The sequence below is a fragment of the Squalius cephalus genome (genome assembly GCF_949319135.1).
Source record: "Squalius cephalus genome assembly, chromosome: 3".
Lineage (NCBI taxonomy): Eukaryota > Metazoa > Chordata > Actinopteri > Cypriniformes > Leuciscidae > Squalius > Squalius cephalus.
In genome coordinates, this window is record NC_137124.1 from 25,087,869 (window position 1) to 25,114,594 (window position 26,726).

General features: G+C 42.7%; 1 protein-coding gene across 2 annotated transcripts in view; it reads right to left on the bottom strand.

Annotated features, from left to right (window-relative positions):
• fto (FTO alpha-ketoglutarate dependent dioxygenase) overlaps nt 1-26,726 on the bottom strand; it is a gene marked incomplete at its 3' end in the record, with an annotated part of 146,599 nt that overhangs the window by 107,092 nt on the left and 12,781 nt on the right. For both annotated transcript variants that reach the window (XM_079866834.1, XM_079866833.1), the window contains exons 2-3: nt 2,350-2,427; nt 655-1,384 (exon numbers count right to left, since the gene is read on the bottom strand). In XM_079866834.1, the coding sequence (XP_079722960.1) occupies nt 655-1,384; nt 2,350-2,427 (808 nt within the window). The remainder of the gene's footprint in view (nt 1-654; nt 1,385-2,349; nt 2,428-26,726) is intronic.

Genomic DNA, 26,726 nt, shown 5'->3' on the forward strand with positions numbered 1-26,726 from the left:
AAAGTCATACAGGTTTGGAACGACTTTTTCCAGTTAATTATCGCTTTAAGACAATATGCGATTCAAATTCTCAGTCACAATGCAAATTCTAAAATGAATCTTAAAGTAAATCTATGTTTTATCCATTATTATTATTCATTAATAACTAATGAAATTCTGATTATGAACTTTTCTGGGGAAAAATCAATGCAGTTGAATCTATTATGGAAGGTCTTTTTGAAGTGGAACATTATATTTTTTAAATAAATTCAAATTCATACATAAAACAATGTACTACTAATATTTTATTTTTAAAAATCTATTAAATACATTATTTTATTCCTATTTCTGAGAGTTATTGGACAAAAAGAGTGAAGAGGGGGATATGAAACTTTTGAGAAGAAAGCAGAGCACAGATTCAGGACACGGGTTGAGGACACGTGTCCAGTAATATAAAACACAAAAAAACACTAAAACAAAGATGTACAACAGTAAACTGGCATAATAAGACTCGTACATCATGTATTAAAGAATCAGCTTGGATGGGCCTTCAAATATTGTCTGGACAAAGTGGGGCCTTGGAGTTAAAGAGGTTGTGAACCACACTGATTTTGAGACATTGCCTTTGAGACAATATTATTTTACATGCTCTACCAAAGGCTTTTGACCCCTCACCTTCATTCTTTGGCTCTGCTGGGCAGCTATAGCTGTAGACAGCAACTGGTGAAAGAGGAACCAGGTTCTCGTCATGATGCCAACCAACTGCCATTTTGCCCATGCCGTAATAAGGCTCTTCCTTCAGTTGAGTCATGGCAGTGGGGTCCATGTAATTGATGAGGGTAACGTTAAACTGAACCAAGCTGGATATAGCAGGTGGCGGAGCCGATGAAGGAGGTGAGGAATGAGAGCAGCCCTGACCGCTGTCTTCCTCCTCCTCCTCCTGCTTCTCAAGTAACCTGTCCTTAACACTCTCTTCGCACGTCCCCTCCCCCGGCGTGTCTTCGCTGTTTTCGGTGTCACTGCGGGATCGCTTGACGCCTCTCACGTTTGTCTGCTGTACATCCGAGCAAAAGAACTGATTGAGCTCCCACAATGCTTTGCAAGCGTCCCTCAGGTCAGAGTCACAGCACTGTTTCTCTTTCTCATCTTTCTGACCTTCTTCTCCCTCACAGTGCCAGGGGATGGTGAACAGACGGGTGTCCAGATAACGGTACGTGTAGCCCGGCTGACCCACGAGAGCACGTGAAACGGCCGTAAAAACATCCCGGTCTCGGACTCGGACAAGATCTCGGAGGAGACATCCACGCCGATGTAGAGTTATCAGAGCAGACTGCACCTTCTCATGAAGACCATCTGGCAGGGTACCGGACTGCCGTAAAGCCAGTCCTGCGTAACTGGAGTCCCACTGTCAGATTACAGACACAAGCAAACAAATGTAATTATTAAAAACAAAACAAAACAAAACAAAACAAAAAACAATAAACCTCACTTTCTGATCAATACTTTTCAATGACTTCTTTCCATTTGTTTGTGACAATTAGATCTTTTCTTTTAATTGATAAAAAAAAAATCAAACTGAAAAGCATTTTCTAGTCATTTAAATATTTTAGAGCAGAAAAAAATATGGAAAACATATTCCCTAGAGAAATTCCAAACCTTCTAAATGTGAAGTGTGTCATTTCTGCACGACTAGCGGCATTAAACGAATTCATTACACAATTGAAATCTGTTTGATCTGCCCTAATGGTCGACCAAACAGTGTGTGTTTGGGGCAGAACTCAAAGATTGAGCGGGGGTGTTTGAAACTTGTTTTAAAACAGCCCTACTAGTTTTTGCAGTTCTGTTTGATGATGACAATGGCACCAAAATGATTTATCGTTTTCCATGCCTCTTGATTTGAAGTTTTCTATGACCGCAGAAATCCATTGAAATCTTTACATTACACACAACCGTTCGAAAATTTGGGCAAATCTAAGGCCTAATCATGGCTTAATCCAGGGTTTCTCAAACTCGGTCCTGGAGGGCCACTGTCCTGCACAGTTTAGCTCCAACCCTGATCAAACACTCCTGAGCAAGCTAATCAATGTCTTCAGGATCACTAGAAACTCACAGCTAGAGTGTTTGATCAGGGTTGGAGCTAAACTGTGCAGGACAGTGGCCCTCCAGGACCGAGTTTGAGAAACCCTGGCTTAATCTAAGCCTTTTCTGTGAAACTGGGCCTATGTCTTTACTGTCACTTTTAATCAATTTAATGTGTCCGTGTTGCTGTTCCAAAAGTAAATCTTATTGACCCCAATCTTTTAAACAGTAGAGTACATATATCAGATTTGAAATTATGAAGTAGTGTGGATATTTGTATAAATTTCTAACCAGATCCTGAAATCCTGGGTCTGTAGGAGAAAGGTAGGGAATCCTCTGCTCCCCCAGTTCCTGTATAAGCCTCCGCCTCTGTAGTGATACAAAAAAAAAAAAAAAAAAAAAAAAAAAACCACAAATACACATAAATGAAGACTTTTATTCACACATTCTTTAATGTTTTCATCAGGCAGTGTATTGGAAAGTCCATAGTGGACTTTATTAACAAATAGATTACCAGCTAATTAATGCAAAATTAGATGTAAAAGCATTCACACATCTACACAATTAAAGAGCTAGAAAAGAGGAAAAGTTTGCGCACTATAACAAGTGTCTCTTCCTAGTCAGAGCACATTACCCAGAACCCTCTGCTGCCATCCCATAGTACTCCTGTTCATGGGTATCTCAGGCTTTTACGGCTCTAGCAGAGAGTCTTCTCAAAGACACATAAACTACGGCCTTCCATGCATCGCTCGTCTGTTAAAACTCAACCTGCTCTGCCCATCAAAGAGCGTTTCATTGGGCTGCATTCCATTCCGACCTGTAAATCCAACAGCAACCGGTGTAAAACTCTGATACCCAAATAAATTTCACAAGTGCACTCACTCCCGTCCTTCTGCGACATACACACGTCCTCTATTTCTTCACTGCAGGTGCAAGAGAAACGGCTTTCTCTCACCCCGTTCAGGTGGGACGGTGGGGGGTGTTACATCAGTGACCCTGCTCCGGCCTCCGTGCCAGAGACCCCCGTCAAGCAGCTCGGCAGAATGGTCACGCTGTTCCCTTAAGAACGTAGACACACAGCCGAGACGTTAACGGAGAAAGAGGGCCATATATATGCCCTATATTCCCTGACATTTACGAAGACTGAGTTTCACATTTCAGCCATGTTAATAATGGCAGTGTTTTCACATGGGAAGGGCTTTTTGTGAGTGCGGAGAACGGCAAGACTTCGCCCAAATGGGTCTTGACTTTTAGAGTAAAATAAAATGTCCTGTTAATAACATTAAAGTAACAGCATTAAAAAGGTTACGTCCTGATTTGAGAAAGGACATGGGTGCACGTGCGAGAGTGTGCGGATGTGTTCATGAGTGGAAATAGGACTGTATAACCGTTAAAGTTACTGCAAGGTTTTGCAATAACGGAACAAGGAGACTCTTGAGAAAAAGACGCTCTGGAGGGTTTGATGCAGCCCAGTCTAGACACGATTCTTACGGTTATTTCTGCTAAACAAAAACAATAAAAAGACAAAGACAGACAGACTGTCAAATAGAAATCTACAAAACAAAATAACATGCACTATTCATGGACAGTCTTGACTTAAAGGCCTAAGAGAGATAGAGAGAAGGGAAGAATAAGGTGAAGGAAAAGGGTGAGAATGAGACAAAGTGGATGCATAAACGGAAGAGAAGAAGAGAGATAAACTGACAACTTGACACATACTCGTTGGTGTCAAAATTTATCTCATGACAGAAGCGATGGGTATTAAAAAGAAAGGGCCAGTGGATGTGTGTTTGTGTGTATTTTTTCCACAAGTGGCAATGCTTGGCTGCTCTGATGTGCAAGCACAATGCCACACACACACACACACACACACACACACACACACACAGCTGGTCTGGGCAGCAAAGTTTCTGGGTTTGTCTTGAGGAGCAGTGGCCTGTCACGCAGATGTCAAATACATCAAGCTGCTCACAAATTCCAAAGAAATAAAGAGACAGACCCATTCTACTCCACAGATGAGCCTAAGCGAATGCTCTTTTCTCTCACACACATGACATACACACACATAAACAAATGAAGGGAAAAAAAACGTGCATTCACACACACACAAACAATAATTCAAACCAAATTAACCAGACCAGCTCTCCTCTTAGATCAGAGACAGGTAGACAGTCAAACATAGAACTAAAAGGAAAAAATTAGGTTGGGTTTAAGTAGAAGAAAAAAAAAGTCCTTTTTAATAAACTTAATGTGTATTCTTGTGGAACTGGCTGAGTAAACCTAAAGGAGAAACAGCTACCCTTATACATGAGAGTAGAAAAAACAACAACATTCAACAATGGAAAATAATGGAAAAAAATATATAAATACAACCATGTTGCTTAAAAATATATAGGCTATGGTGCTGCCAGTTTAAAGGAATAGTTCACCCAAAAATGAAAATTCTGTCATCATTTACTCTCCCTCAAGTTGTTCCAAACCTGTATGACTTTCTTTCTTCTGCTGAACACAAAAGAAGATATTTTGAAGAAAGTCAGTAACCAAACGACTGATGGACCCCATTGACTTCCATAGTAGGAAAAAAAAAATACTATACATGTCAATGGGGACCAGCAACTGTTTAATTACCAACCTTCTTTAAAATATATTATTTTGTGTTTAGCAGAAGAAAGGAAATCATACAGGTTTGGAACAACTTGAGGGAGAGTAAATAATGACAGAATTTTCATTTTTGGGTGAACTATCCCTTTAAATATTGGCAGATCAAGTACAAATCAGAGAAACTGGCAAGCAGAAAAGGAATCTTAGATATTTTATTACAAGTAAATAATATAGCCTACAAAAATGATAAAATAAAAATAAAATAGCACAACAGTTATCATGGGGTGTACAAACTTTTCCCAGCACTGAAGATTCTTGAAATGTTGTCAAAAAAGCTTAGAAGAATGGGTCAAAAAGTAAATTTTTGTAAATAAAAATTGTTAATTGATGTAAAAAAAATTAAATAAATAAATAAAATAAATAAATAAAATAAATAAATAAATAATAATAATAATAATAATAATAATAATAATAGTAAAAAATATATTGATGATGGAAAATGAAAAGAAAAAAATAAATTAATTTTTTGGGTAATAAACATGAAATGTGCTACTAAAAAATATTTTTATGGTGCGGCTAGTGAAAATATTGGTAGCGCAAGTACAAATCTGAGCGACTGAAAAGCAAAAAAAAAAAATCCTTACAGTACAGTGTGTTTGCCCACACATCTGAGAGTTTCATTGTATGTATGTGTGTCTGGAGGTATTGAGATCCATGTGTATAATAGAGCGCCGTGTTTGGCGAGTACACGGTTGGAGCTTGTCACCAGTTACTGAGCTCCTCTTCTCCTGCTGAATCAAACACTCCGACAGCTAACCTGTACAACATCAAACCCAAACATGGCGGCGGACACACACATCAAACACACTTCCTCCACGTCTCCTATTTGTCAGGGAGTTGCGGAATGTATTCTGTGGGTGACGGAGGTACAAGCGGACAGAAGCAAGAGGAAAAGCAGGGGATGTCCTCCTTAAAGGGAAGGGAATGAGAAAACGGACACACCTGAGTAAACAGAGCCGTTTACCTCATGCTGAAGGCTTGTGTGTGACTGCATCGAACTTGCCTGCGAGAACACACCACATAGGTGCCATGACACACGCCCGTGGACCCGACTCAAACAGACTCACAGCCGTACGAAAGTGGAAATGTAGTCAGAGTGTCAGGATCTCTAAGTAACAGGAAAGAGTTTCCATCATGTTACAAAGATGTGAACACCGCAGAGGAGGTTTAGCTGACAGCCAAATGATCCATGTGGTAAACTCACGGTTAGCTCAGCTCAAACAGGACGGTCCTATGGAAACAGGCACCACATTATTGACCATTTAGATTTGGCCGACTAGAGTGAGGCCGAATAAAAAGTCTGGAAACGGTTCCATTGTTCCAAAGTCAATGGGTTTTTGGTTAAACACCCAAAATAAGGTCTGTTGTTACCACAAGCTCAAGATATATTTACACTTAATTCCATGCCTGACACCACAAAAGGGCTAAATGAGGTATTCCCCTCCTCAGATCTGATTTATGTCCCCCCGGTATCAATTTTTCCTAGGTATAGGCATCGGCGTAATTTGCGGGTGGGACATGTCCCCACCACTTTTTGCCAGGGTCGATATTGTCCCCACCACTTTTCAAAACATCTCGCGGCACGAATGTACCAATTCTACAAATAAATAAAACATCTCCAGTTAACTAGCAGAGCATTCTTTCGTTCGTTTTTTAAATAAGAGACGATCTAGCGCTGAAATGTGTTTTTTAAATCAAGTGATCAAAGTGCTCGTTGCTGCTGCGATCAGTGGCGCGGATACAGAGTTTTCTCGTGTGACTCGTGCAGTGACGCGCACATGGCGCACTGTCTTCACTCGGACGCGCGCTTCAATCCGTTGCGGATACTCTCTACACGTTCTGGTGAAATCACAAAACATAATGCACACAAACGTGTCCCTGCTTGATATACAACCACTGATGAACATAATCGGTTTTGATGAGGGAAAAAAAAAACTATATGAGAAAAAAAATATACGAGTGCAGATTAGAACCCAGAACCTCTGCCAAGCTTGGCGAAAGTTCTACCACTGGACCATTAAGATACACGTTGGTCAAATAGGCGGATCTATGTATTTATTCACACGAAAATTCTCGGCACTGACAACATATATTAGGCTGCATCTCATTAAACTACAAATTAAACCCCATGTAGCCTACTATTTAAATCGACTGCTGGACATCATAATGTTATTGTACATATATCTGATTTAGCATTGTATTAGCAACCCCCACCCCACCCCACCCACCCACCCACCCCACCCACTTTTTAAAACAAAGTTACACCACTGGGTATAGGTAACCATAAAGTTAACTCTTTTCTTTTCCCAGTTCACCGACCCCTTACTTGAATGTGTTTTTGGGAGAAGTAGATGAATTTACGTGATGTAAATCAAACAGATCCAATTCTCAGAATTGTGGAGCGCACTAACATGCTGGCACCTATCCCGAGTCAACTAACATGATCACTGTAAAGGTGGTTAAATGACAAAACACGTTCACTTACACAATTGACAATCTATAGTTAATCTATAGTGTAGATATAGTTAAGTTAACTATAACAAGTTAACCCCCTCCCCCCCACCCCACACCCCACACCAGTACATGATGGCCCCCTCAAGAATTATGAATGCCTTCTATGTGTCTTGAAAAAGGCGGTTGCTAGCAAATGGCTAAATAGGACTACTGAGGTTGTCAGAGACATTTAACATCATTACACAGAACAGGAAAAAGCACTCAGTCCGCTATTACAGCCTCTTTGTGCTTATGCCTGCGCTGTTGCAAACTATTCAAACTCAGAGTTTCCAGCGTGTAGATTTTAAATAATGATTGAAAGAGTTAGTGGTAACGTTGAAGTTGTGCGTGTTGTAGTTCATTAATAGCCTACATATAGCTTTTAACTTCTGGTGATTGTATTTAGGCTTCAAACGTTCAATATGGATGAACAAAAGCTTTTGTTGATCACAGAGCCTATTTTCTGCAATAATCCAAAAGCCTGTAGAAAAATCCTGTTTTTTTTGTTTTTTCAAGGGAACCAGTGTAATGCTAACTTCTGGGTTTGCCTACAAAATGACACCCTGCAGTTCTTCTGTTGTTATTAGTTTAGTTATAAACAGGACAACAACTGAGTGGTGCTTAAATGTGAAAAAGTTGTCGGAACAAAGGTTTGTGGGTGGTTGCCAGGGCATTACTATGTGTTTTCTAGGGTGTTCTAGGCTGTTATAATCCTGTATGCAAATGCAGGCGCGAAGGCTTTGCCAATGGAGGTAATAATAATAATAATAAACCTGAGAGTAAGCAAATACTACTTTGTTACCACAAAGAGAAGACTGACAGTAAACAAACAAAGACAATTACCATAATCCCTGCTAGAGCACCCCTAATGGCAGTTGCTGAGAATGCAACAAGTACTTGCTATGAATAGACACATACTGTAACAATGCACAAAAATGAAATTTGCACAGATAGAAGTATTTGCATTGCTTTCACATAATTCTCGGGCAGAGTACAAACTGTACAGTTTAATAATAATAGTCTTTTTAAAATCTCTAACCCCAAGTATGAGCATTAGTTATAGCACCACTAATTACTTTAAGAAGAATTTCTGATATTTTTGGTTACTAAACATATAGTATAATTGTATATTTATTTTAAGTTAATAATAAATAAATACAAATCTTTTTCTTTTTTGAGGGACAAAGTTGCTGAAAATGTCTCTAAAAGAAGAGTTGGTAACACTATAGTTCAGGGTCCAATTCTCACTATTAAGTTGCTTATTAGCATGAATTTTAGGATATTGGCTGTTTATTACTTATAAAGCACATATTAATGCCTTATTCTGCATGACCTTGTTCTCCATTCCTAAATCCCCAATACCTAAATTGAACAACTACCTTACTAACTATTAATAAGCAGTAACAAGGAGTTTACTGAGGCAAAAGTCGTAGTATCTCAATCTAAAGTGTTGAGACTGAAGACTGAAGTGTTTGTTTTGTATTATTCCAACTTTAAACAGACAAAAAAAAAAAAAAATGGGAACAAAAATTAAAGTAGTCACGCCACGGCTCCAAAAATATAGAAATCTAATGACAGACTGACAGAGTGATTAGTTATTCCAACTTTGCAATTTTACAGTAACATTTTAGTAATTTTGTCCCAAAAATTATAGCTAGGTTAGAAACCGACAGTTTAAAACTACTAATGTGTCAACTAAGACATGGATCATCTATTAGCTTTAAACACAGTACACATATTACACCTGCTTAAAACACACACCCAAGCAACTCACACACTCACACATCAGAAGCTTTAATGTCACACGACACTTCGCATGTCTTTTCCAGTTACTCTCATTCACTCTCTCTGGTAAGGTCTTTAGCAGGTGTAAGCCTGCGACTGAAGCCCAGGTTCTCGAATCAATCACTTGAAAGTATTTAAAAATGCACACAGGAGAGTTGCTCCGCTGCCTGTCTGACGCACAACACACAGCCCTTGAGCTTAAGTGCTTTTCAGGGTGTGTGTGTGTGTGTGTCGACATCTATTTCACACCCGTCCTCATCCAAAAGCAGAAAAAGATGTTTCTGTGACCGATCACGTCACAAGCTGCCAGGACAGGAGAAAGAGGAGCGAAGAGAGGTGAAAGGTCAGACGCACTGATGGAGCTACACTCACACAAGCAGAAAAACACACAGGCACTGGGTTAGTCTATGGCACACTAGTCACTGTGTTAGTTAGCAAACATCAATGTTAGGATTATGTTGATGGAAAGGAGAGTTTAGCATTAACCTCCAGATTAGACTACACACGTTTCTGTTTCACAAAGTTTGTACTGATTCAAGTGAAACTCTATACACTACCGTTAAAATTTTTATTAAAGAAATTTATACTTTTATTCATCAAGGATACATTAAATTGATCAAAACTGGGAGTAAAAGACACTTATAATGTTACAAAAGTTTTCTAATTCAAAAAAGGCTGTTCTTTTGAACTTTATTCATTAAAGTATCATTAAAAATGTATCAGTTTTAAAAAAATTAAGCCGCACGATGGTTTTCAACATTGAGCAATTTCTGTTCAGCAGAAAATCAGCACATTAGAATGATTTCTGAAGGATCATGATAATGTAACACTGAAGACTTGAGTAATAATGCTGAAAATTCAGCTTTGACATCACAGGAATAAATTACAATAAGATATTTCACAATATTCATATTTTTATTATATTTTTAATCAAATAAATAGTAGTGTACACAGTACAAAGAGCTAAAAATGAATGGAACGGATGGAGGACGTTATGTTATGTTAAAAAAAAGTGTCATACAATAACATATTTTTAGACATGGATCTTGCAATATAACAATAACAGTGAACTCTTGCATTTCACGATACCAAAAAACGAATCGGCTATTGAGTAAATATTTGAACCATTTATTTCTAATTAGTTTGCATTAATAGTTAGCTTTTCAACAATAAATTGTAGATTCAGAGTATTTTTTAAATACATAAACACTGCTTCAAAAAAATAAACGCTACATTTACACCATGACTTTTTTAAATCCAGCCTTCACTATATGGTACAGTACCATGGTCATTTTTATTATGTATTTTAGTATCATGCGAATACCATGCGAATAAGGCAATTAATCAGCACTATGCTATGACTACTGCACTATGGTTGTTGGTATCGGCTGAAGATGATTAAGATATTTAAGAGTGGTTTAACTCAGTCTGTCCTTCGTCCTGGTGAGCAGTCAAGCACATCAGTTACCCATCAACCCTCATTTCTATGTCTCAATATCTCCCTTTCCTTCTCCTCTTCCCTTCACCTGTTCAAGCTTCCAGTTTGTCTTTTTTACTTTCTTTCGCTATCCCCCTTCTTGCATTCCTCCTACAAAATCAATATCCTGCTGTAAAGTGCAGTGAGCCCCAGGGAGGAGGCTGCTGATGTGGAGGGCAGTGGAAGTGGTGCGTCCTCCAGGGCTCTCCAGCGGACATGGAGTCAAGGACAGTGTCCGGCCTAGACCTGCCGCCCCCTTCTCACCCACTCTCTCTCTCTTTCCTCTGCAGGAAGGATCAATAAGCGGGTGAGGCGTTAAATTTCTGCTAGCGGGAGCGTCACGCTTGTTTGGCCCAGCTGAGTGATGGAGCATGCTTGCCCCGCTCGGAGCGTTTCAAGCTGAAAAGAACAGGAGCTGGGATCTTCCTACAATAAACAACTCAATAACATTTTGGCACACTGGTGTATGATGTTTTAAAAGCGTTCCTGTCAACCTGAGCTAAAGAATGTGTTTCTGTGTGAGGGACTGTGCTGTAGACTCACATCTGAAAATCCCAGCATGACACACTGATTACTCTGTTCTTGGAAGTTCAAACAATAAATCAGATCATTTTACCACTGCTGTCAGCTGTTCCCTGGCACTGTGAATCAAGACATGGGTATCGCTTTGGTAGCCTATTATACAGCACAAACAGAGCTGTGTACATGTTCAGACTGTTTCATTGTTTAATTTTAAAGTGTAATTTATTCCTATCCTGTGATGGCAAAGCTGAATTTTCAGCATCATTACTCCAGTGTCACATGACTATAATTTTGTTTCTAGCCCTTACTGTTCAAAAGTTATTATCATAAACGCAGGTGAAACTTTGGACTGTTGGTGGCGCTAGAGGGACTGAGTTAGAGACTACAAAATTGATGTGGTTAATGTTCAGACTGTCCTCTATCTGTGTGCCAAATTACATAAATTTCCCACAAGCGGTTCTATGGGGTGCCATAGACTCAAGAGCGGAAGAGGACTAACGATTACAATTAGGTGCCTACGTACCTTTGGTGCTTGGCCACTAAATAGAAAACTTTCTAACATTACACATGGTTTCCTGTATAATCAACATCATAATCTGAGAAAGAATTAATTTCATGTGTAAGCAAATTGTCATTTAAATATACCCAAATTAAGAGTTTGTGAATCAGAACTGAATCGAAGGAAATGGAAATGTGTATATTCGATACCTAAACGTGCAAGTTCATATTCCACAGTATATAGCCTAGGCCGCTCTCTGCTCTTTCCCAGCGCTGGACTCCTCTCACGTTTTGATGATTTCTAAACGGATTCTGGGAGGACGACTTGTCTGAACAGCATTAGCCAAATCCAAGAGACATGGCAGGAGGAATCTGCCTTTTTTAACTCGTCAGGATGAAATCTTGTTGCTTTATTTACTTCTCCTTCAGTCAGGGTGAACAAAGAGAATATTCTACCAGGGACTGAATAACTTAATCCTCTTTCCTCCCTCCGGCAGAAACTCGGGCAGTGACAGACAGATTAACACAGATGATGTTTGCAAACCCACCCATTTGAAAATGTAATTGCTGGTGGCATATTGAACAGTCTGCTTAAGCACTTAAGTTCATATGAGACCAGTGAAACAGAAGTGACACTAACACGATCCAGTTTGTGTGTGTGGGAGAGAGCATGTGGGGTGTGTTTTGAGGCGGCTCGCTCACCAGCGATCTGGAACACCGTTACTGTCATGTGCCCAATGTACTGTGCCACTAAGAATTAGAGCCAATCAGAAGGGTTAACAGGGCGGAGCGGGGCGGGTCATGCTCCTGGGCTCTTTACAGCATCACAGATGCAAGAGAAGCCATCATAGAGCAGCATCACCCTACAAAAAAAATGAAACTTTAACATCTGCTGAGAGAGGGAGAAGCAAAAACAGATACATTCATGATGTCCAGCTGCCACCTAGTGACAAATCTCTGGCCCTATAGTGAGTGTCTCACAGCAGGAACGGCTGCAGACGACCATGTCTCCATTAAAGGGATAGTTCACCCCAAAATGAATATTCTGTCATCATTTACTCACTCCTCAAGTTGTTCCAAACCTGTATGAGTTTCTTGGACTCAAAAAAAGATATTTTAAAGAATGTTGGTACTGTTCCAATCAAACTGTTGAAGGCAACCATTGACTTCCATAGTAGAAAAAAAATAAAAAAATACTAGGGAAGTCTATGGCGTCCATCAACTATCTGGTTACTAATATTCTTCAAAATATCTTGAAAGAAATTCATACAGGTTTGGAACAACTTGAGGGTGAGTAAATGATGACAGAATTTTCATTTTGGGGTGAACTATCCCTTTAACACTGCCTCTTATAGTACACAGATATGCTTGTTTATCCTAGTTTAATTTTTTTACCATTTTAGGTCTCAGGTAATCTCATATGGTCAGCCAAGAGATTGCTGTTAATACATTCAAAAATCAACAACATTTTAAGTCAGCAACTCAGCATGAAATAAAATTATCCATTTTCTAAAAGCATGTTATTTATCCTATTGTGATGATTCATCCATGCATACTTTATTTATGTATTTATTGACTTTGTAATTTTTTTAAAGCAAAATGTCATAACTCAATCTTCCAGTGAAACGACAGACATCTCTCTGGTGACAGTCTTCAATCATTTAGTCCACTTAAACCCCAGCCCTTTCTCAACAACTGATGGAAAGAATCAAGTGCCGTCCTACTTTTTTAAAAATATAATACATTCACTCGGATGTACATCACAATATGGAAGAAACAGTCTGACGCTACTTCCCTTACATCTCAACTTTAAGTAATAAATCATAAATGAGAAATAATAATACTGGTAGGCCTACATTCAAAATGTGGAAATCTACACTTACCCACAATACAGCCAATATCACTATTTAAAGTTTGAGCTCTTTGAATTCAGCCCAAATCTGTAATCTGTAACATTTAGATCCTTTACTAGTCAAATTTGACTTCACCAAACTTGAATTTACAAACAAAGCAGAAAAAACTTTTTCAAATCAGTAACAACAACTAATGAAGCGATGCTGCTAATCATGAAATAAGTGACAAATTGTAAATAAACCTCAACATGCATGTGTGTCCTTGTGGTCAAATCTACTGCATAGCTAGTTCACAAGAAATGCTATCAGACTGCAGGCAAAAGTAGCCCAAATACAAAAAAAAAGAAAAGTTTTTTGCTCATATGCGACTCAGATCTGTTTATTGTTTTTTTTACAGTATGAACAGTACAAACCTCCAATCATTTAGTCCACTTAAAAATCAGCCCTTCCTTACAATCGACTGCATGCTCGCATTCAGATATGCCTCTATCCACTCAACAACTGATGAAAAAATACCAAGTGTCGCCCTACTTTTTTCTTTTTACAAATAAAACTATTTGATAGAAACTGTGCATCCTCGTCTGCATCCTCTTTATCAGTTCAGCTCAGGTCAGTTCAGTACTGTGACCAGTTCACACTCGAATTCGATACTGGCCAGTGGCCACATAAAAAAAAGAAAGAAAAAAAAGAAAGAAAAAAGACACACAACGAAATAAGATCTGAGCAATAAATCAGAATCGAGCGCCAAGACTTGCAGTTTGAACATAGCCTTTTTACGCCTGAATTTAGTACTGTCCACTTGCGACTGGATCCCTTAAATCAAATGGTAAAACTACAACCTTAGATGAACTCGTCATGTTTTATCTAAAAAAAAGAAAAAGGCACACTGTCCGAGGGCTACAAGTGTCTCGGCATCTCCTTTGCTTTGTGAGTCAGAGATCAGACATAAGTCCCATATATGAGGCAGCAGAGAGATGAGGAAATGATTAGCCTCTCTCTCCAACTGTCTCCTGTTCTCCATGATGAAGATGGAAGTGAAGCTAAGAGCGCTGTCACCCTCCTCTGGTTAACACACACAGACCGAGGGGATAAATCATGGCTGTAGAGTCGGGATGAACCATGTGTCAGCATGGGTCAGCCACACATTACACTCTCTTCAAAAACTATTCATCTTCAGTGTGTATTCAGCGGCTAGAAATAATTACTCCTACTGACCTGCGTAACACCACATGACCAGTGGTCAAACCAGCTCAGGCGGAGGAGTCATCTGGGTGGAGAGAGGTGGGAGTGAATTATAAGACCCGTGGAGAGCAAAGGATGTGCCACTCAAACACACACATTGTTTTTGTGTGCGTGTCTAATACATATATATATACACACACACACACACACACACACACATACATATATATATATATATATATATATATATATATACACACACACACATAAACACACACACACACACACATATATACATACATGTATACATACATACATATATATATGATACATGATACATACATACATACATACATATATACAGTGTTGTGAAAAAGTGTTTGCCCCCTTGGTAAATATGATCAAATATGGCTGTAAAAAATAAATCTGCCTTTTTAATCCTTTTGATATTTTATTTAAAAAATGTGCAAAAATCTAACCTTTCATTGAAGTAAAATAATTGAAAGTGGGGGGAAAAAATCACATTATGAAATAAATGTTTTTCTCCAAAACACGTTGGGAACAATTGTTTGCCCCCTTTTATTAAATATTTTTTGCAACCTCTTTTTTCCAAGATAACAGCTCTGAGTTTTCTCCTATCAGGCCTGATGAGTTTGGAGAACACCTGACAAGAGATCAGAGACCATTCCCCCATACAGAATCTCTCCATCCTGTTCTCCGTTATAAGATTTCTAGAACAGGCTGTCAGGTTTAGATTTTTTATCTGTTGGTATTTGATCGAATCCGTGATGCCATGTATCTGAACAAGATGTCCAGGACCTCTGGCAGAAAATTAGGCCCACAGCATTAAAGATACAGCAGAGTATTTCATTTTACACATGGGGTACTTTTTATCCCTGTGTGCACCAAACCCATCTTAAGTGTTTACTGCCAAAAAAGCTAATGTTTTTGTTTCATCTGACCATAGAACCCATCCCGTTTGAAGTTCCAGTAGTGTCAGTTACTTTTCAAATGTTCCATGGTCAGATAAAACAAAAACATTAGCTTTTTTGGCAGCAAACACTTAAAGGAGAACTCCGGTCAATTTTAACATTGAGCTCATTTTTTTGTCAATTTGGAGTGCTGTCAATACAGAGAACAACGACAAAAATCGGTGTTGCCTACACCGTGTTATCCTCTTTTTAAAATTTGCACCCTGTTGACTTCAATGGGGCAATATTTAAACCTGCTTTTAGCCTCTTAACATCCTTGATGTGTCATTACAAGTGCACAGGTCATGTGAGTGATTCCTTCAGAGTGAACACGAGTGAATCTGACTGCAGTAGATGTGAAAGAAATGGATAAAAATGATGTTATTTAAGCCAGCGCAAATACCTGTATTTACATCCTGTTTTTGGTTGAAGTCCAAAGTAGTCGATTGTCGAGTTCACGCGTGTGATCATAGGTAACTAAACCTATGCGCGTGAACTCGACAATCGACTACTTTGGACTTCAACCGAAAACAGGATGTAAATACAGGTATTTGCGCTGGCTTAAATAACATCATTTTTATCCATTTCTTTCACATCTACTGCAGTCAGATTCACTCGTGTTCACTCTGAAGGAATCACTCACATGGCTGTGCACTTGTAATGACACATCAAGGATGTTAAGAGGCTAAAAGCAGGTTTAAAACTTGCCCCATTGAAGTCAACAGGGTGCAAATTTTAAAAAGAGGATAACACGGTGTAGGCAACACCGATTTTTGTCGTTGTTCTCTGTATTGACAGCACTCCAAATTGACAAAAAAATGAGCTCAATGTTAAAATTGACCGGAGTTCTCCTTTAAGATGGGTTTGGTGCACACAGGGATAAAAAAGTACCCCATGTGTAAAATGAAATACTCTTTTGTTCCCAACGTTCCTAACAATTGTTCCCAATGTGTTTTGGAGAAAAACATTTATTTCATAATGTGATTTTCCCCCCACTTTCAATTATTTTACTTCAATGAAAGGTTAGATTTTTGCACATTTTTAAATAAAATATCAAAAGGATTAAAAATGCAGATTTATTTTTTACAGCCATATTTGATCATATTTACCAAGAGGGCAAACACTTTTTCACACCACTGTATATGATACACACACATATATATATATATATATATATTCTTCAACTGGGGGTCTGCGACTGTGATCACAAATTAATGTTTTTGTTAAAAAGATTAAAACATGGGTAAAAACAAAACAAAAAACAAAGTCAAATTTAAATAAAGCACCCTGAAACACACTCTCAGTTGATACTGTAACAATATAATATTCGTGTTTTTTTGAGTTTGCGCTCTGGAGAATGTGAAATGTTCCTATTTGCAGCGTGTTTTTGCAGCGGTGAGAAATGTAGCCAATTACAGACATCTTTGTTGATCTCTTAGAACGCAATGGCCAACCAGAGATGTTTATATTAGACTCCACTCACCACTCAAAATGCAAGTTTTTGTTCAGTGCCGACTACAGTTATGCAGGCTCGCGAATTCTCTCATTAACAAACAAAGATACAATGCAAGTAAGAGAATCATTATGCAGTCAGTGCATACAACTTTATTGATTTTAATAGAACGTTGTGAGATCGCGAACTGAGATGAGTGACAGCGTTTTAGTGATTGTAAAGGGAGCGCTCTTTCGTGCTTTTGAGGCTATAATCCCTTGAATAAAAGCATTGTTGTACGTCACACATATCACACACATGACCAGCATCGGCCAACAGTGAGCCTACGTGGTGACGTACAGCCCAGACACGCTGCGCTGTTACACTACGTGAATTCATTCAGGCCCACACAGACGAAGATAAATAGTTGAATAAAGTCGTTATTTTTGTTGTTTTTTTGCGCCCAAAAAGTATTCTCAAAAAATTACTTAATCTGTGTTCTGAAGATGAACGAAAGTCTTACGGGGTTGGAACAACATGAGGGTGAGTGATTACTGACAGAATTTTAATTTTTGGGTGAACTATAGAGGGTTTTCACCGACGTCACGTTCTGGGCGGTATCCCGGATGCGCGGCCATTATGGAGGCACTTAGATGTAAACAACAGCATAGATTGCACAATTTATGTACTACTGAACACTCTGTTACACTAATAAACCACGGAAAAAACACATGGAAACTGCGAAATCATATAGAGAAGAACTTAGTAAGCAGGAAAGAGCGCGAAATTTTGGCAAACTAAAGTTAATATGTGGTAAAGATCCGAACGAGCTAGCTTCTCTAGCCCTTAACAGTTACTGCAATTCCTCCTATTTCTTATCCCGACATAAAAGCACATGAAATCCGTTTCAAGATACATCCACATGTGGTTTGAAATCCTATTTTTTTGTGTGCCCAATCCGATCCCAGTGATCAAATATTGAGTCTCAATCTAATACTTGTATTTTCATATTCCTATTTCCCAAACTAAAGTTAATATGTAGTAAAGATCCGAACGAGCTAGCTTCTTAGTCATGGACTGACGACCCGACAATTCTTCCTTCTATTTCTTATCCCGACATTCTTATTCAGACTGTCAGTCCAAATCCGATTTTTGTCCATATCCGATTAAAATCTGATCAGAATTAGCTAACGTGAACAGCAAAAAAATCACATGAAATCCGTTTCATGAAATCCTATTCAGGAAATCCGCTTCAGTCTGAACGCTCTGATCAGATTTCGCGTGGATTATGTGACTTTCTCACGCCACGTAAAATGTAAACGTCAGATGTTGTTATAGGGAACATGCTGAAGAGCTGAAAGTCGCTGCTGAAACAAGGCTGTGTTGTTGCAAAGTGCCGGACGAGCAGAAAATTATTAATTTTGAAACCGGCGGAGACAAGAGCGCGGGAAAAAAGCTGTGCATATCAGCCTCCTCCAGTTCTGCAGCAGGCTCAAGACACAGTAGTCCAGCGCGGCGACTACACATTTCCATGTTGTAAAATTTAAATAAGACAACATCTCTATTGCAAATGCAAACCCCTCCATCAACTTAACGTCATTGCCATAGAAATCAATGCAGATATTCCGGAAAACGAAAGAGCTGCATGGACACACAAATCGATCTGAACAGTTGCGATACACAGTGTGGACATCATTTTAGATCAGATTCCAATCGGATACAAAAATATTCGGATTTGGACTGACAGTGTGAACGTAGCCATAGTGAACTACTTTACGTCAACATTTTAGCCATAGTCAACGCTTCATTTACACATGTGACTGATGCTGAAACGGTGTATATTGATGTCTTTCCGTGGTTAAAACAACAATCTTTATGTTCATTCATGTTTATTTGATGCTATAAATTAACTAGAAGGAAGAGATGATCGGTTCACGAGCAGCTTTAACTGAGGCTCTACAGCGATCAGCAAGGGAAAAAAATGAATGCATGTCAAAATAGATACGTGCAAATGTAAATGCAAACTAATAGATTACTAGCAAAAGATTCGTATCAATATTTTTTGTTTAAATTCCATTCCAGTTATTTGTAAAAGTAATGACTTGCAAATAATCTTAAATGTCTCACTGTAGATTGCTGTTCTTGTTATGTTGGAGCCATTGCTAACATGCACGTTACTAGAGAACCCGCACTCATTTCAAATACTAAGTGATTTGATTCTTAATTGTGTAACTCACAGTAAAATTTAAATGTGAATTTTTAATAAATTTGTTGCTAAAGTTCAGGTAAATGTTTATTGGTCCATCTGACAGTAAAATTAAAATGTGAATTTACATGTAACTAATGTTCAGGTAAATGTTTAATTGTCCATCTGGTTAATAAAACAAAAATGTATGACTGCAAATACATTCAAATAATTTACAACAACTGCAAACATCTAATGAATTGTGATTTTTAATTGCAACATGTTTATTATGATGTATAAATCAAAATGTTAGCAATGAAATTAATTTACAGACATTGATGCATGTGCAACAACAATAATGTGCATAGTTCTGATCTATATAGCCTATTAATTTGCATTTAGCAGTGTATCTGCAAGAATTTTAATATTCATGCATCCTTACTAAACCATGAGATTCTGTTGTTTTCGCAGTATTATTACTTTATTCTTAACAGTTTCTTACTGTATTAGCTGTGTATAGTACTGTATGGCTGTATAATCTTACTGTAGATTCAATGCATTCAGGGAAAATATTAGCCTACTGTAAATCTAAATACAGTACTAAATGACCACGAAAAACAACCACACACCTCCTCACACAACAGGTCTGTGACTGACAGTTAGTTTCATCATGAAGATTTAAGCCCACAAGAGTATGGTAGGTTAACTTTTATTTCTAGATCTTTTAATCATTTTAAATGTTTAATTCTGATGTCATTTGCTAGATATAAAGCTACATTTTAGTTAATACATTTCCATAATAATATTTGAAGCAAGCATTACATTTCCGAGTTAAAGCTGTGCTAACTGGCCTTTTCCTCCCGCATCGTCGTGAAGATGAAAGGCCTAGGAGTATGTTAAATTGGAAGGTATACCTTAAAACACATGTACAATCGTCTTGTACATATATTATTCTAATGTTATTTGCTCAATTTCCCAGTAAAGCTGTGCTAGTATTTTCCTCCCGCAGCGACGCTGGCAGACCGGCCGGTCCATCCTGAGACAGTCGGAAAGAGTCGTCGCGAAAAAGACCTTTTTCTTTACAGCATGTGGTTTTTAAGACAATATTAATTCACTTGTTATTGTTGTATACTTCTAATAATTAAGTATTTTAACTCTTTTATTGTTAGATTTATATTATATTTACAACATTTATTTTCCACTGACACAGTGTGTTACTGTGATTTTACTGGTATGGCTATAAATTATATTTTGTTCATTGATGAAATTATGGTTAATATGCTAGTAAATCTGTATATTTGATTGAAGTTCAGCTATGAAATGTAAAAGAGGAAACATGAATAAAGCTGTTGTTGATGTGAAGCAAAAACTTGTGTAAAATAAAAAATAAAAATTAAATAACAGAAAATGATGTACTTTATTTTACAGTATGCATAAAACTAATGTTGTTAGTTCTCTTACGAGAGGTCTCTCGTATTGCGTAAGGTTAGCTTACGCATCGGGAAAGTCTTCTTTCTTCGAGATCTGAAGCCAAAAAATTATCCTTAATTTTGTATACATTGTCAACGCAGTGCAGCAGCCGACAGACCTAGGCAGGCTGTATAAGCGTGCTCATTGGCTGCTCGGCGGCAACTGCTTAAGCCTATCGGTGAGCGCTCTGAACGCGGCAACCAATGAGGGCGCTTCGCGCCCTCCACACCCTTCTAACCGTCAGAATGGGTGTGGCCAGCGTGTATAAATTCAGCGCTCACAGGCTAAAATTCTGATTTTCTTGTCTTCAGCGAAGCACTTCGCATCGCTGGATCTGGAGAAGCCGCCGCCGTTGAAACCAGCGACCAGCAAGCCTAGGACAGCGCCTGAAGAAGCCGGCCGCCTTCGCCGCCTTCAGCCTTCCGTGCCTGCTACGCTATCCGGCGTCATATCCTTTTCACTGCTGTGTGTTTGCCTACTGCATCACACCCTCTCCTTCTAAAAGAGCGCGGGGCGTTTTTCTAAAAATGCCCCGTTTTCCATGCGGCTCGTGCCACGCCCCGCTCAGCGACGGAGACCGCCATCTCATCTGCGCTCTCTGCCTGGGCCGCGATCACGCCGCCACCGCACTCTCCACGGGCGGCTGCCCCGAGTGCGAGGAACTTCCAATGTCGACCCTGCGGGCTCGGCTTGGAGTTTTCGACCTACATGTCTCCCCGCCCGTCCCTGCTGGGCCGCGCAAGAAAAAGCGCCGCTCACAGCGACCACCGGAGACCAACCAGGCGTACAGAAGCTCGCCGGAGCCTTTCCCTCGAGCTTCTCCTTCGCCTTCCCCGCCCCCCCTCACGGCCGCGCAGCCTCCGGCCGCCGCCGCTTCAGGGGATGAGGCGGATGAGCCTGGTGAACGCGCCGCGGATACCTGTTCTCTCCTGGCTTCTGACAGCGAGGAATGGTCTACCGCCTCCTCTTCAGTCCAGGATTCAGGCCGATCTCGAGCGGGCGAGGACGCGGAACTTTTACGCCTCCTCACGCGTGCTGTCGAACAGCTGGGCCTTGACTGGTCTTCCCCGGAAGAGCCAGCCCCGAACAGACTCGACGGCTGCTTCCTTCACCAACGCCGCCGACAGCTGGCGTCCAGAAAAGCACCCTTCCTGCCTGAGCTTCACAGCGAGCTCTCTAAATCGTGGAATGCTCCATTCTCCGCGAGAGTATCTTCACACGCCTCATCGACGCTCTCACAGGTTGACGGCGCCGCTGAGAAGGGGTATAATTCCATCCCCCCTGTGGAGGAGGCGGTCGCAGCGCACCTTTGCCCGCCCTCTCGTTGGCGCTCAAAGGCTGCCCTCCCGTCCAAAGCATGCAGGACCACTTCAGCCCTCGTCGGCCGCGCTTTCGCCGCCGCGGGGCAGGCCGCATCAGCACTCCACTCTATGGCAGTACTGCAGATTCTCCAGGCTAACCTCCTCCGTGATCTGGACGAGAAGCGCTCGGAGCCTGCTTCCATCACGGATTTGAGGAGCGCGACGGACCTTTCCCTTCGCGCCACGAAATCCGCTGCCCAGGCCATTGGAAGGTGCATGGCCTCTCTGTCAGTTACAGAGAGGCATCTCTGGCTCACGCTCGCGGACATGAGGGAGTCTGAGCGCGCGGTGTTTCTCAACGCCCCCCTCTCCCCCACCGGCCTGTTCGGCCCAGCGGTTAGCGGGATCGTCAACCGTTTTTCGGAGGTTCAAAAAACTACACAGGCAATGAATTTGTTTCTGCCTCGACGCTCCAGACCTGCTGCACGCCGTCCTTCGGACCAGCCTGCACATAGCTCTGCCCAGCGCCCAGCTCGACCTCCGTCCTCGCAGCGACGACAGGGCGGCCGCCCTCGCTCTCGCTCGACCAGCCGCGTCAGACCGCCGCCTCCCCGGGGACCCCGGCAGAGGATCGCGGTGAAGCCTGAGCCTCCAAAATCCTCCTAGCCCGAGGAGAAAAGCGACGACTGGGTCCCGCCGCGGCCGGACCGTCGTCAAAGCTTCACGTTCTGTCAGTCCCCGTTGCTACGGTTACTGCAGACACTCATTTCGCAGCCAACGAGCCGGTGAATTCACCCTCTCGCCTGCACACAACCGCCGTTTTCACGGCGACTCAGAGAAATCTCAAAGAGAGTATTATGCCTGGTCGCGCGCCTCGCGCTGTAAGTGTTTCAAATGCAGAAAATGTGCCCACTTATCTGTGTTCACCTCTGCACACAAGCACTGTAAACTCCGTGTCTCTCACAGAGCCCACTCGCATAAAGCTGGCACAAGCCGCTCGAGTGATAAAAGTAGGTCACGTGTCCACCCCGCTGTGCCCACACCTACTGACTACCCGCTCTGTTACACAACCCCTCACAACCGGTCAAGTTATAAACACGGATGCTGTGCCCGCTTCCACGCGCTCACACATCCGCTCTCTTACTTCGCCCCCCACGCCGCCTTCGAGCGTCGTGCTTCACACTGTATGTTCCCCGTCAAAAGCCACCGGGACGCTGTGTGTAAAACGGCCAGTCACCGCTGTGTGCGACCCGCCGTATCTAAGCACCAAGAGCGCGCGCGTCACGCCCGCCCCTCCGTCTCGAGCTCTCGAGCCCGCGATCAGCGGCGATCAGAGCCCAGAGACCATTCTGCCCCTGGCTGCACACGCGAGAGCGTGGGAAGCTATTCCAGGCGCGTCAGAATGGGTGCTGAGCACAGTAAAACGAGGCTATACTCTGCAGTTCGCTCGCCGCCCTCCGCGCTTTCAAGCGCGTATCGAGACCAGAGTGAATGGGGAAGTAGCACATCTACTTCGAGCAGAAATAGCCACACTGCTGTGCAAAAGGGCAATAGAACCGGTTTCCCCTTCCATGAGCGAGTCGGGCTTTTACAGCCGTTATTTCCTCGTTCCCAAGAAGGACGGAGCTCTCAGACCGATTCTGGATCTGAGACGTTTGAACAAGGCTCTTATGAAAAGACCGTTCAAAATGCTCACAACCAGACAAATCCTCGCGCAAATTCGCCCGAGGGACTGGTTTATATCTCTCGATCTAAAAGACGCGTACTTTCAGATCCAGATAATACCCCGTCACAGGCCATTCTTGAGATTCGCCTTCGACGGTCAGGTATATCAGTACACCGTCCTGCCGTTCGGCCTGTCTTTGGCACCTCGCACATTCACGAAGTGCATGGACACGGCTCTCGCTCCCCTGAGGGGTCGGGGAATGCGAATTTTGAACTACTTGGACGATTGGCTGATCCTAGCACAGTCAGAGGCCGAACTCATCGCCCACAGAACAGTGCTTTTAAGCCATTTGGACAGCCTGGGGCTTACGGTCAACTGGACCAAGAGCTCGCTCGTGCCCAGTCAATCAACCTCTTTTCTGGGTTTGGATCTGGACACTGTAGCGATGACGGCCCGCCTGTCGACACAGCGCGCGCGCTGCATTCGACGCCTGGCCGCGTCCCTCCGGCCGGGCAGCACCGTACCTCTCAAAACATTTCAGAGGTTACTGGGTTGTATGGCCTCAGCCGCAGCAGCGCTTCGGCTGGGTCTTTTACGAATGCGCCCGCTACAACGCTGGCTGAATGCCCGAGTGCCTCACAGAGCATGGACTTCCGGCGGTATTCGCATCAGAGTGACTCAGAGCTGCGTTTCAGCTCTGAAGCCCTGGTTAGCGGCCGACTGGTACCAGCGGGGAGTGACAATGGGAGCTATCTCACACCGCAAAGTTATCTCGACGGACGCTTCCACCTCCGGCTGGGGCGCTCTGTTCGAGGGCAAACCGGCTTTTGGCCTATGGTCAGACCGGGAAAAATGCCTCCACATAAACTGTTTGGAGATGATGGCGGTCGAGAACGCGCTCAGGCGCTTCCTCCCATTCATACGGGATCACCATGTGCTAGTCCGCTCGGACAACACGGCCGTGGTATCCTATGTGAACCGACAGGGCGGTGTCAGATCCAGGAATCTGTGCAGGCTGACAGAACGCCTTCTCGTGTGGGCTTACCGCTCGCTGCGCTCGCTGAGAGCCGCGCACGTGCCGGGCCACCTGAATGTCGGTCCAGACAGACTGTCCAGGGACAACATTCCCCCGGGAGAATGGTCTCTGCACCCCCAGACAGTCCAGTTTCTCTGGCGCCTATTCGGCAGAGCGGAAATCGACCTCTTTGCGTCGAAAGACAATGCTCAATGCCAGAAGTTTTATTCGAAGAGCGAGGACGCGCTGTCCCAGACATGGCCCAGCCTCCCGCTGTACGCTTTTCCTCCGATCTCCCTGTTGCCACAGGTCATTTCGAGGATCAGAGAAACGCACCACTCAGTGCTGCTTATAGCCCCGCGATGGGAAAACCAAACCTGGTACCCAGAGCTAGTGAGGCTGTCGCACTCACCCCCATGGCCGATCCCGGTGAGACAGGATCTCCTCTCCCAAGCCGGTGGGTCGATCTGGCATCCCCATCCAGAGCGCTGGTCGCTGCATGCATGGGTGATCAACGGATACCCGTTGACCTGTCAGACGGGGTCGTGAACACGATCACACAGTCGAGAGCCCCCTCTACGAGACGGCTCTACGCGTCTAAATGGTCGGTGTTTTCTAAATGGTGCGCTACTAAAAACTTGGATCCGCGCGCATGCGGGGTCCCGCGGGTGCTCTCCTTCTTGCAAGAGCTGTTGGAAAAGGGCAGATCCCCTTCCACGCTCAAAGTGTATGTGGCCGCTATTGCAGCGTTCGCTGAGACGACGCGCGGCCGGGCAATGGGAAGGAATGAGCTCATTATCCGCTTCCTCAGAGGAGCTAGACGGATGAACCCCCCGCGGCCCCCCTCGGTTCCCTCGTGGGATCTGTCCTTGGTCCTAGCGGCCCTAAAGGCTTTTCCCTTTGAACCGCTTGAATCCGCGGATCTAAAATATCTGTCGCTTAAAACCGTTTTTCTGATAGCTCTGTCTTCAGTCAAACGAGTGGGTGATTTGCACGCGCTATCTGTTAGCCCTGCATGTCTTGAGTTCGGGCCGAATGACTCGAAAGTCATTCTCAGACCGAGACACGGTTACATCCCCAAAGCGATTGGAACCCCGTTTAGGGCACAAGTTATTTCCCTCTCGGCTCTGCCAGCATCCGATAGTGGGGACAGTGATAACCTCCTTTGCCCTGTCCGGGCGCTGAGAGTTTACATCACGCGCTCCGCCGCTTTCAGGCGTTCAGAGCAGCTCTTTGTTTCCTTCGGCGGACGCACCAAGGGTCTCGCCGCCTCGAAGCAGAGCTTGTCCAGGTGGATAGTGGACGCGATAGCAGCAGCTTATGCCTCCAGACACCTGCAGTGCCCTCTGGGCATCAGAGCCCACTCCACTAGAGGCATGGCCTCGTCGTGGGCCTGGTCCAGCGGAATTTCTATTCACGATATTTGTATGGCGGCGGGCTGGGCCTCCCCGTCAACATTCGTGAGGTTTTATAACCTGGAAGTTCCTGCCCTACAGGCAAAAATACTGTCAGTATAAGTGACGTGTATGCTCTGCCCATTTCTCGTGTGCAGACTACGTTCATATGCTGGCGCTATTCTGGTACTATACTCAGGGTGAAGTGTTTGACTCAGACCGGCTGATCCGCTCTGTTTCCTATTTCCCGTTACGCGCTGTTGTCGGTGCTGGCCCGCGTTGCTGGCCGCCCGTATTATTCTCTGTCGCGCGGGAATTTTTTCCCTTCATGTGAGACCAACTATGTCGTTTTTCTCCTACCCTTATGAGTGCTTATGTACTGTATGGGCTCGCTCTGCCGGCCCTACTGTTTGTACTGTTATATGTTTATAGACCGGCCGCGCCGCTCTATTTCATATGCTGCATGAAGTGCCTGTACTGCGCTGGCCCGTCTCTCCGACCGGCCACTTTTCCCAGCAGAGTGTTTTCCCCGGTTTCCCTGGGATTCATGGGCTGGATGCTCGGCGCACACGGCGTTGACAAAGGGTTCCCGATGCGTAAGCTAACCTTACGCAATACGAGAGACCTCTCGTAAGAGAACGTACTCGGTTACTAGTGTAACCTCGGTTCTCTCTAGAAGAGGGAACGAGTATTGCGTAACCTGCCGTGTCGCGCCACGAGCTTTTGCGCTTCAGACTGCGAAAACCAGAATTTTAGCCTGTGA